The sequence below is a fragment of the Macrobrachium nipponense genome, chromosome 7 (assembly GCF_015104395.2).
Source record: "Macrobrachium nipponense isolate FS-2020 chromosome 7, ASM1510439v2, whole genome shotgun sequence".
NCBI lineage: Eukaryota > Metazoa > Arthropoda > Malacostraca > Decapoda > Palaemonidae > Macrobrachium > Macrobrachium nipponense.
In genome coordinates, this window is record NC_061109.1 from 111,941,576 (window position 1) to 111,954,273 (window position 12,698).

At 42.7% G+C, this 12,698-nt stretch overlaps 1 protein-coding gene across 1 annotated transcript in view; it reads left to right on the top strand.

Moving 5' to 3' along the window:
- The window catches only part of LOC135217673 (RNA-splicing ligase RtcB homolog), a 117,379-nt gene that overhangs the window by 11,968 nt on the left and 92,713 nt on the right, over positions 1 to 12,698 (top strand). The window contains exons 5-7 of the mRNA XM_064253642.1: positions 8,167 to 8,329; positions 11,202 to 11,352; positions 11,488 to 11,653. Of these exons, the coding sequence (XP_064109712.1) occupies positions 8,167 to 8,329; positions 11,202 to 11,352; positions 11,488 to 11,653 (480 nt within the window). The remainder of the gene's footprint in view (positions 1 to 8,166; positions 8,330 to 11,201; positions 11,353 to 11,487; positions 11,654 to 12,698) is intronic.

Sequence of the window (12,698 nt, forward strand, 5' to 3'; positions counted from 1 at the left end):
CTGTACCTGTATAAGTGTACATTGGGGGTGGGCCGCCTGTATTTCGTTCTCCGATTCGCGGACTAAGATTCGCGGATTTTTATCTGGACCATATCTAACCATTATTTGCGGTGAATTCGCCTATTCGCGGGATTTTCCGATGATAAATAATCACTAATTAGTGTATTTTGATGTTATTTTCATGCCTAAATACATTTTTATGATACAAAAACGATTTACTAATTTTAAATGATTAATATTGATCAATACTGTATTAGTAAGTTTAATAATTGTAATTGATCAATACTGTATTAGTAAGTTTAATAAGATTAAATGATATCACATAATAACTAATAATTCTCTCTCTCTCCCTTACAGGGATGTATGCTTTTTGTGTGATAAATGATTTACTAATTTTCTAATATTACAGTGGACCCCCCGTATTCGCGCTCTCCAGATTCGCGGACTCACACATTCGCGGATTTCTCTCGGGAACGTTTCACTGCATTATTCGCGGAAAATTCGCGCATTCGCGGTATTTTTCTATAATAATATACGGCACTAGTTTACAAATAATATTAAGTTTAATGAGATTAATAATATAGGGCACTAGTTTACAAATAATATTAAGTTTAATGAGATTAAACAGTAACAATACCATCTCTCTCTCTCTCTCTCTCTCTCTCTCTCTCTCTCTCTCTCTCTCTCTCTCTCTCTCTCTCTCTCTCTCTCTCTCTCTCTCTCTCTTACTTACATATGTTTATTTGTTTTGTAGTACTATAAATAAATGATTTACCTTATAATTAATTTTCAAATATTATAGATTAATTATAAATAGCGATTCCCAGTCTTTTTATCCGTGGAGGAAGGTGGGCGGGGGAGTATATGACAGTTTGATATACGTTTTGGCGGAGGGGAAGGAGTCGGAGTTTAGGAGTTATTCTCTCTCTCTCTGTCTCTCTCTGTCTCTCTGTCTCTCATTATTATTCTCTCTGTCTCAGAAATAATTCATAATTTCACTCTTGATGGTCAGATATATGATTGCCATTCCTCTCTCTCTCTCTCTCTCTCTCTCTCTCTCTCTCTCTCTCTCTCTCTCTCTCTCTCTCTCTCTCTCTCTCTCTCTCTGTTATTGGCTGTAGGTATATATTTTTAATGGTAAAATGTTTAAGATGACTTTGAAATGATATTAATAATAAATAATCAAAGATTAATACAGTAAGAGGTTAGTAATTTTAAAGATATTTGAAGTAGGATGTTATTAAAGGTATACATTTGGTATCTGAACTTTCAAGATAGGCAGTTATAAGCTTTTTAATGTGGTTCTAACTATTCGCGGGTTTTAACTATTCACGGGGGTGTCTGGTACACTATCCCCCGCGAATACGGGGGAACACGTATTAGTGTACAGGGTACAAGAAATACTGTACGTACATTATGTAGTAAAATGTGGAACCTTACCTTTCAAGTGAGACGATCTCCGAAAGTGGCGACAAGAGGAGGAGGACAAATGGCAGAAAAACAGACACTTAACTTGTACGAGACACATTAAAAAGAAGCACACATTAACACTAAACTTTTACATAACACTTAACAAATGGCAGAAAACATTAATGCTTAAACTTTACAAAAACTTAAAAATTAAATTTTTCTTTTTTTTGTTTTGCCTTTTTCTGATTTTTTCACTTTTTTTTATACTTTACATTTTTTACAAAATTTCAATTTCTTCACACTTTCAACTTCTGTTTTTTCGTATCACTTGGATCTTCCTGTTTGCTTACTACTAAAGGCCCCCCTTTTAAAAATAACTATCCAAGGAAGATTGCTTCTGCCTGCTTTTCAAAATGTTCCTGAAACAACTCAGGCAAACGTCATCGAACTGCTCAAGCATACGACCTGTGTAAGCCTTTTCAGGGTGTCTTTTCTACAAATGATTGCACTTTATGAAAAGCAGCTAGAGCATCCTTAATTTCTGCCGTTGTCATAGGGTCCTCCTCCTCCTCACCGCTGCTAGAGAACTCTTCTTGAACGACGTTATGTAGCATGGCCTCCAACTCCAGGTCATCCGTCGTAAGCTCCTCTTAGTGCTCCTCAAGAAGGTTATTGATGTCGTCCTCGAGTGCAACGATCTCGTCAAGATCTGGTTGCAAAACAGTTTCAGGATCATCAACTGTTTCTGAATCTGCATCAGCTTCGCCCACGTTGAATCCCTCGAAGTCTCGGGTGGATATGGCATCAGCCCAGAGTTTCCTCCACAAAGAATTCAAGGTTCGCCTCGAAACCTCCTGCCAAGCTTGATCGATGAGTCAGATGCCTATTGTTACAAATATAGATCGCCTCGTCTTCCCAACATTTATTTACTTTATTTTAATTCTAGAAAAGCAGCCATTTCCCCTAATTAGCTGACTTCAAAGGGGAAAACGCAAGCCAGAGATAGGAATTTCCTGTTAGAGCGGGGGAGTAAAATTCTTACTCCTTAGGGACGTATCCCAAAGGGAAGTGTGTAGCTCCTTTTTCCTGTGAACCCTTCGCTGGCCATATGTTCTGTTTCCAGGATGCCCTGCTCTTGGGGGGGATAAGCTGAACCCATCCCCCATGAATCACACCTGCATTTGGGCTCAGTCCTCTCCAAGCCATGACCTCGGACGGATGTCCCAGCCTTCCATTAGGCCTACCACTGCGCTACTGGCGCGCCCAGACCTTAGACAAAGCTTAAGTCCACTTACTTACGGCATCCAGGTACGTCTTGTGATACAGCCATATTGCCAGTTCTTTCCCTCTGAGTCACGTAACTACTCAACATTTTCAAAACTCAAACCCCTAATTCTCAAATGAACATTCTTTGTTTCTTTCACTGCCTCGTGGCCGCATGTCTCCCTTTTGTGATCATCCCAGACAAATGAAGTCATTGAATATTTCATTTAACATTAAGAGTTCCTCCCCAGTGTGTTAAGACTCCCCAGTACGATAGACAAAGTGAGTAACTGTAACTTGTGCAAGAAATCTTTAATTCATTTGTGTCTAATCTGGGCATTTTTCCAGATTGGCTGAGTCACGTGTTCAAGTCTCTTCGCAAGTGCTGCCTTAATGCAAGATAATATGAATAACTTTGAAAAGCCAGCATTTACGTTAATCTTATTTTAGCCAGCTCTCCCCTTGGGAGAGATAAGAGTGATCCCCGTGTGGACAAGCTGCATTTACTCTTTCTCCAGGCCATTCAACGGCCTTGTGTAAATAAATGTATACCATAAATTAATCAGCTGGTTTCAATGGCTACCTCCTCTAAAGTAAATTAACACAATAAATCCTTTTAAGGTAAGTTTCAAGTAATTTATTCTGCATTTTTATACATTCAACTTACCTGGCAGATATATACATAGCTATTGACTCCGTCGCGCCGACAGAATTTTCTAATTCGCGCACACGCTACAGGTAGGTCAGGTGATCCACCGCGCCGCCGCTGGGTGGCGGGAATAGGAACCATTCCCGTTCCATCAGATTTTTTCTGTCGGCCATACTGGCAACATCGTTGTTGGTATCTCCGGCTGGATTTCGTTTTTGGATACAATCGATCATCGTTTTGGACCCTTTGGTGACGTATTTGGATCGTTGTACTGGCATCGCTTTTGTGGATCGTTATTTGGATTTTGGCTTGGAATTTTCATCATGATGTTCTGATTTCTGGAAGTGTGGTGAGAATGTGTGTGAATGAAGGGTGCAAGGAGTGAGATGCCGAAAGCTTCGGTTGATCCTCACACTGTATGTAAAAGATGCAGGAAGTATGAATGCTCGATGGATAACACTTGTCATGAATGTGAGAGTTTGAGTGCTGAAGGGTGGAAGTCTCTAACTTCTTATTTAAGGAAATTAGAGAAAGACCGGTTAAGGAAGTCATCTTCCAAAACAAAGCCTAGCTCTCAATCTTCAAGTGGTTTGGTGAGTAATATTGTACCCTCCTCTAACATTATGAACGCTCCTTGTAATATTTCAGGTCCTTCTCCGAATGCAGATCCTACGGACTCTGCTTCGGAGATAGCAAGCCTTAAAGCTGCGCTTATGAAAATGGAGCGTAAAATGGCTGCCATAGAAGGTAAGCAAGGGGGTATCTAACTACAAAGTGTTAGCCTCTCTTCTCCTACAAGAATTTGGAGACTCTCTAAGCCCTGCAGCTCCTCCTTCCCCGAGATCTCTGTTCTCCAGTACGAAGGTTCCTAAATCGTCTTCGTATTTAAAAATGAAACCAGCCATATCAATGAAGAAGGCTATTCAATCTTTAAATAATTGGATGAAGGTGAAGAAGGAAGCTCAGAAGACAGTTTTTTGCACTCCTCCATGTAAGCTCGGAGGTAGGAGGGGAATATGGTACAGGACAGAGGAAGCGATGGGGCTTATGCTTCCATCTTCCGCGGAGGCGGATTTTCAGCTTGGTTGAAGCATCGAGAAGACATGCTTTGAATACAGTAAAGCATATTGGGAGTATGTCAGAATTGGATCAACACCTCAAGGGACTTTTCCATGTACTAGAAGTTTTTAACTTCTTGGATTGGTCCCTTGGAGTGCTGGCCAAGAAGGCAAATGAACCAGATGTTTTAGAACCTGAAGTTTTACATTGCATTTTATCCTGTATGGATAAGGCGGTTCAGGATGGATCGGGAGAATTGTCCATCTCTATTTGGAGCAGGAGTAGTGAAGGAAAAAGAGATCATTATTTGGTTCATTTCTTTTAACCCAAAGCGGTTTCTCCTTCACAAAGGTCAGCCCTGTTATACGACTCCTCTCTCGGATCACCTTTTCCCTTCGCACTTGGTAAGGAGATTTCCAAGTCTCTTGCTGAAAAGGCAACCCAAGACTTATTAGTACAATCCTCCAAGAAATCAAGACCAACAGTACCAGTAGCGAAGAAGACTACTCGTACTCCGGTAGTGCCCTTTCGGAGAGGTTCCCACCTCTCGTCCTCCAATGAAAAGGAAGACAGCAGAAAAGCGAGGAAGGTCCTCCTTTAGATCTTTCAAGAAATCAAAGTAGCAGCGAGGTCCTCCAAACATCTGTAGGGGCCAGGCTCCTAAACTTCGTAGGGGGCATGGAAGATAAGGAAAGCCGATCCTTGGACGCTAGCAGTCTTGGGGAAAGGTTACATTATACCTTTTCAGGACAGACCACCTTTGTCGAATTCCCCAAGGAACTGTCGGCGAAGTACAAGGACCCTGTTCTGAGGGAGACACTTCTTCAGATGGTGATAGGAATGAAGGACAAAGAGGCAATAGAAGAGGTTCAGGATCCTTCCTCTCCGGGGTTTTACAACCGCCTGTTTTTAGTTCCAAAGGCATCCGGGTGGGGATGGAGGCCAGTCTTGGACGTGAGCATTCTGAACAAATATGTGGAAAAGAAAAAGTTCTCGATGGAGACTTCTGCCTCGTACTTTCAGCCCTGCGAAGAGGAGACTGGATGGTCTCTCTAGACCTGCAGGAGGCATATTTCCACGTTCCTATTCACCCGTCATCAAAGAAGTATCTCAGGTTTGTGATTCAAGGGAAAGTCTACCAGTTCAGGGCCTTGTGCTTCGGCCTCTCCATGGCTCCACAGGTATTTACGTACCTGATGCGGAACGTAGCCAGACGATTGGCTGATAAGAGCAAAATCCCAGGAACAATGTTTGGAGGATCTCAAGAAAAACATTAGAATTGACAAAGGAATTAGGAACTTCTCGTGAATCTCGAGAAATCGCAGATGACCCCCAGTCAGGACTTAGTCTATTTGGGGATTCAGATGAATTCTCGGATTTTCGGGTTGTTCCGTCCCAAGAAAGGATTCTTCGGGGGATTCAGAAATTACATCCTTCCTAAAGAAAGACAGGAGTTCAGCCAGGGAGTGGCTGAGCCTTCTAGGGACATCTTTCTTCCCTGGAACAATTTGTATCCCTAGGAAGACTTCATCTAAGGCCTCTACAATTCTTCCTAAAGAGATCTTGGACTTGGAAGAAGGGCCATCTGTCGGACACTTTTCCGGTAACATTAGAGGTGAAGAAACACCTAAAGTGGTGGCTGCTCCCACTCAAAGAGAACAAGGGAGTGTCCTAGAAGGTTTCAGAACCCAAACCAAATCTTGTTCTCAGACGCTTCAGAAACGGGATGGGGAGCGACTCTAGGGGAAAGAGAAGTCTCTGGCAAATGGAAGAAAGAACAAAGAGATTGCATATAAATGCCAAAGAACTATATGCAGTGTTTTCTGGCATTAAAATTCTTCGAGTCAGAAGTAAGAATCAAGTGATTCAAGTCAACGCAGACAACACCACGGCGTTGGCTTATATAAAAAAACGGGGGGACGCACTCGTTTTCCCTATTCGAGATAACGAACTGGATCTGTTGTCATGGACGGAGGAGGAGATATTTACCCTCCTGACCAGATTTGTGGGGAAAGAAAAGAAATATCAGAGCAGACAGGCTCAGCAGGACGAAACAAGTTCTCCCCACGGAGTGGACTCTGCACGAGCAAGTCTGCCAAAGTCTGTGGAACCTGTGGGGAAGGCCGCAAGATAGATTTGTTTGCGACGTTCCTGTCAAAGAGGATAGAGAACTTCTGCTCCTTAGTAGAAGACCCGAGAGCGATAGAAGGTGGATGCCATGCTACTGGAGTGGTCGGGACTCGACGCTTACGCTTTCCCTCCATTCAAGTTGCTAGGAGTAGTGATGAAGAAGTTCGTAGCATCAACAGGGACGAGATTAACTCTCATCGCCCTGTTTTGGCCATCCCAAGATTGGTTCACAGAGGTCAGGAATGGACAGTAGACTACCCAAGATCTCTTCCAAACAGGATAGATCTTCTCAGACAACCCCACTTCAAGAGGTTCCATCAAAACCTACCCCGCTCTCGCTCTGACTGCCTTTCGACTATCGAAAGATTGGTCAGAGCGAGAGGCTTTTCAAGCAAGGCTTCGAAAGCAATTGCTAGAGCCCGGAGATCGTCAACTATCCGGGTCTATCAATCGAAGTGGGATGTGTTTAGAAGATGGTGTAGGAAGAATAAGCTGTCCTCCTCCGATACCTCTGTGACCAATATAGCAGATTTTCTGTTATTCCTGAGAGAGGAATCCAATCTGTCCGTAGCTACAATAAAGGGATACCGAAGTATGCTCTCAGCGGTATTTAGAAATAGAGGCTTAAACTTGGCAGAGGATAGAGATTTGCACGATCTCATAAGATCGTTCGAGACGTCAAAATCTATATCCTCTACTCCGCCCAAGTTGGAAACTGGATGTTGTGCTCAAATTCCTTACATCGGAAAAATTTGAAACCTCCCGACCGTGCCTCGTTCAGGGATTGGACGAGAAAGTGTGTTTTTCTCATAGCCTTAGCGACAGCTAAGAGAATAAGTGAAATCCATGCCCTAGATTCTCGGGTGGGTTTTAAGAAAGACGCAGCCATCTGTTCTTTTCAAACTCTGTTTTTGGCAAAAAAATGAGAACCCTTCGAAACCATGGCCAGGAGTTTTGTTTTTTGAGTGAAAGTCTTTCAAACTTAATGGGAGAACGAAATTGAAAGAACTTTATGCCCGTTAGAGCTCTTAGGTTCTATCTTAAAAAAGAAAGAAGAGTTGAAGGCATGTAAACAAAGTCTATGGTGCGCAGTTCGGGACACGAAAAGACCAATGTCCAAGAATGCGCTAGCGTATTTTATTAGAAGTGTGATTATGGAAGCTCATAGTGATTGTGCAGAAGATTCCTTTAAATTATTACGAGTTAAAGCTCATGAGGTAAGAGCAGTGGCAACATCATTAATCATTCCAAAAGAATATGTCCATGAAGGACATTATTAATGCGACCTATTGGAGATGCAACTCGGTATTTGCATCCCACTATCTTAGAGATGTTTTAAAATTACCTACGACAATGCTTCTCTCTAGGTCCTTTTGTGTCTGCGGATACAGTGCTGGACTGAGGACACATACCGATCCTTAAACTTTTATGAAAAGTCTAATACTTCCATACCATACTGGTGGGATGGCTCTAACTTTCTTACCTAATGGCTAGTTGGTTGTACCAATGGCGGCCATGGCCTTGTTTAGGTAAGGAACTTTGAGTTTATCTTACAGGATAGGCTTGGATTAAAAACGTGTCTTTGATTACGGAGATCTCCACTATTTGAGGCAGTTTTTGTGTTACTATTGGTAAAAGTGCTTGTTGTCGCACAGGCGGCCATAGCCCTTGCTAGTGAGGAACTAGAAATGTGCCTTTTAAAACGGAGTAGGATTAAAAGACATTGTCTAAATTCGTACATGACCTCTCAGTATCAGGATTTTCTGCTGACAAAAAGAGTGCTTGGGCTAGCACAGGCGGCTTTTGGTGCTTTTGACAGTATGAGAATATTGCATAGGTCTTACAAGCGAGGTAGTACAAATTGAAATTATATTGTTTAGTTTTTATTTTTATTTATTTTTCATAAAGAATTAGGTGTAAATAATATTGTGATTGAGTTTTTTGGTTGTTTGCAAGGAGTCCGGGGATGACTTCTTGCAATCTTAGATACAACATTTGGTTAGGTTAGGTGATCAGGATCGGGATTGTGCTCCTTAGAAAAAAGAAAAAAGGTTCTTGTCATATAAGTGGATTGAAACCCTTGACATAGCCCTTATAGGATCGGCCAAGTAAGTGGATAAGACCCCTTTGGCAGACCTACAAGAACTCTTAGCAACAATAGATCAATATCTCGATGAGGCTCTTGAGACTAAGCAGACTCCTGGGCATTAACCATGAAGTCTTCATCGTCTAAACAGGTAGGAACCAAGGTTCTATGTTATTAATACCTACAAACGATTTTGTTGTGTTTTTCCTGTTAAATCAGTTATTAGCTGTCTTTACCCTCCTCCAATGGTGTGAATCAGCTATGTATATATCTGACAGGTTAAGTTGAATGTATAAAAATGATATTTGTTATGATACAATAAAGTTTTATACATACTTACCTGGCAGATATATACAATTAAATTACCCACCCAGCCTCCCCTCAGGAGACAGATGGTGTAGAAAAAATCTGATGGAAAACGGGAATGGGTTCCTATTCCCGCCACCCAGCGGCGGCGCGGTGGATCACCTGACCTACCTGTAGCGTGTGCGCGAAATTTCGAAATTCTGTCGGCGCGACGGAGTCAATAGCTATGTATATATCTGCCAGGTAAGTATGTATAAAACTTTATTGTATCATAACAATATCATTTTCCCTCAAATATTTTCCTTTACGTATTTGGGCCCTTAAAGCCGCCTCATACGTAAAAATATCACGATATCAAAATGCTCCTTCCAAAATTCACGCAAGGTGAGGTTTATGGTATTGGTGATGTCGAAACATCTCTTGAAAATATGTTTTGTATAGAGCTTCATGAAGTTCGATTTTACTTGCTGGTCCGTGGGCTGGAGGAGAAGGGTGGTATTAGGCGGAAGATAAAGAACCTTGATGAAAGAATACTCCGCTAGGATATCTTCCTCGAGGCCAGAAGGGTGAGCAGGGGCATTGTCTAACAACAGCAACATTTCAGAGGGAGGCGCTTCTCTTCCAAGAATTTCTTCACTGTCGGGCCGAATCACAGATTTACCCACTCGGTGAACAAAAGTCTCGTTACCCAGGCTTTTGCATTAGCCCTCCATATCACCAGAAGCTTCTCCTTTAGCACTTTGTGGGCCTTGAAGGCTCGAGGAGTCTCCGAATGATAGACAAGTAGGGGCTTCACCTTACAATCCTCACTGGTGTTGGAACAAAGTGCTAGCATAAGCCTGTCTTTCACAGGCTTATGCCCAGGTAGCAGCTTCATCTCTTCCTCTGTGATGTACGTCCGACGAGGCATTTTTTTCCAAAAAAGGCCAGTCTCGTCACAGTTGAAGACTTGCTGAGAACTGTAGCCTTCGTTGATCGTCATCTCGTTGAACGTCTTAATAAAGGCTTCGGCCGCTTTTGTGTCTGAGCTGGCAGCCTCCCCATGCCGCATCACCGAATGGATGCGGAATTTATCAAACCACCCCCGAGAAGCCTTGAAGTCTGGGGTTGCCGTCGATGGCCCTTCTCCTCCGTCGTCTTCGGCCTGGGCAATCAGATCACCAAAAATAGTGCTGGCCTTGTGGCAGATTGCTGTCTCGATTATCGTACCACAAGCGATTTCTTTATCTTTAATCCATACAAGAAGCAGCCTCCCCATCTCATAATGCACGTAGCTCCTCCTGTTGGACAAAATAGTCACGCCCTTGGAAGGTGTAGCTGCTTTGATGGCCTCCTTCTGCTTAAGGATGGTGCCTATCGTCGACAGATTTCAGCCGTCTTCCTTAGCGATCACACTCAACCGCATGCCAACATCATACTTTTTAATTATCTCCATCTTTGTCTCCATGGAAAGCATCCTCTTCTTTCCGTGAACTTCAGCAACATTCTTGGGACCCATGGCTAATTAAGTTAAGTAAGTTCACACACAACACGATAAAGTAACTTACTATGAAGAAAGTGAAATCACTAACACGAATTTACGTTAACAAACAAAATCTATGTGAACGAACTAATTCCGCATGCGTACGATAACGCTGATGCGACGAAGTGGTCAAAGGACACCTTTACGTAGAGGGATGATGGGCCAGATGCTGACCAAAAGGAGAGCAGGATCTTATGGCAGTGACTAGCATCAGGAACCAATGGGAGAGCGGGAGGATGGTGGCGAGTCTACTCAGTTGGCAGCGCGCGAGTTTTAAAATTGTTCTCGGCGATCTGGGCGAATCTCAGACTTTACCCTTTCGCAACCTGAATTATTTTCGTATACAGAAGCAAAAAAATCTTCGTCTTTGCTTTTGTAACTAGGATTTTTCGTAAGTAGGGATTTTCGTATGTCAAGGTTCCACTGCAATAGTAAATTGTAATAATAATAATGATACAGCTTGCTTTCTCAACTTGGCATAAAAGTTTCTATGTTCCCAAGTGCCAGCCAGTACACAATTATCATTAGGATCATGACTAGTATTTTGCTGCTTCTGCTAGTTCAGTGCCAGATCAAGAAGAAAATATAGTGAATTCAGCAGCTCAGCAAGTACCATCGGTAGCAGCGCAGATTTGTAACCCTATCCATAAGTTGGATGATATTTTGGGTTTTTTGAAGAACCCATCTGTTCCAAAACCCTCTAACGATGTATCCCTGTCTCCAGTGTTGCCATCAGAAGTTTTTGCTTCGTAGCTACCCTGACTTTATCTTTCCAGGGGCTCCTGTTTCTCCAGCTTCGACACTTCAGTTGAGTGTTCAATCTGAATCAGTCAGATTACCTAAAGTGATTTTATCAACGTTAGCAAAGAAGGCTCTTAGGGAAGTTGATAGCTTTAGCTATCGACCTTTTCACCTGCTTAGTAGGAGGTAAGTGTACTATGTGACCGGAGAAGCTCACTTCCTTGAGAATTTCTGCCTCCTGTCAAGGGCACCTCCCTGGTATCATCGATTCGCACCGAAGGTCGGAATTCTCTGCTGCTAAGGTGACATTCTCTTCAGCAGACTATGTGGACCACTTTTTGAAGAACACCTTCAAGATATATTGGAAGTTGTTAGCTTTTTAGACTGGTCAGTAGACACACTGGCTACGAAAATTCTGGAATATCCCGATTTTCCACCCAACATAGGTTCAGACCTTCTAGATGTTCTCTTCTGTTCGTACAAAGAGGTAAGGGATGCATCAAAAGAATTAGCTTCCATTTATACTATGGGATTTTAAAAAGGAGGGAACTTTGGTGTCCCTAAACCACTAGGGAGTAACTACGACTTAGAAGTCTGTATTCCAATTCTTTCCCTTAGTAAAAGACTTCCTAATCCCTCCTTCGGTTGTCAGCGACATCTCAACAGGTCTACAGATTGGCACAATCCACGAGACGCCCAGAGGAAGCTGCCCCTTCCTCCAGTACTAAGACGTCATCTCCGTTGCAGCCCTTTCCCTTTCGTGGTGGTGAGCAAAGAGCAAATCCCAGAACGAGAGCCAATGTCCGTTTCAGCTCTCAAGCAATCAAGAAGACAACGAATAGACCTCCCTCCAAGAAGTGAAATCAGCTCCCTCCGTGCCCCAGTAGGTGCCAGGCTCCAGTAATTTTGGGAAGAATGGAGCAAGAGAGGGCCAGAACCATTTGTAATAGAAGTACTGAGATTCAGGTATTCAACCCCATTTCTAAAAAACCTCCCTTATTCAGGAAGCCCATTGTCTTGACAGCCTACTCAGTAGGCCTTAAGAGGTTATCAGCTCTTGCAGAGGATGTACATTTCTTCCTCGAGAAGACAGCAATAGAGGTGGTCACAGAGGAGAGCTCCAAGGAGTTTTACAATCGACTGTTCGTGGTTCCGAAGTCAACAGGTGGATGGAGACCAGTATTAGATGCAAGTGCCCAAAATGTCTTTGAGCAGAAGACAAAGTTTCATATGGAAACAAATCAGTTCATTCTATCTATCCGTACACATGAGGGATGCATACAGAGGGTAGTTCCTCATTGGACGAGTGAATTTCGCTATCTCCCGCGACGGTATTATCAAGAATACTACGATAATAGGGAGGGCTCCTGATCAGCGAGGCCTACGACTGCTCAAGGCACTCCTCATACAACAAGAGAAGCCCTCGTTAAATATGACACAGGAAGTGCTTTTCCTCCCCACCAACTTAAGAAGACCCATGAATATAAATAATAGTATAATTAATACCAGACCGAGCGACACCCCCAATCAAG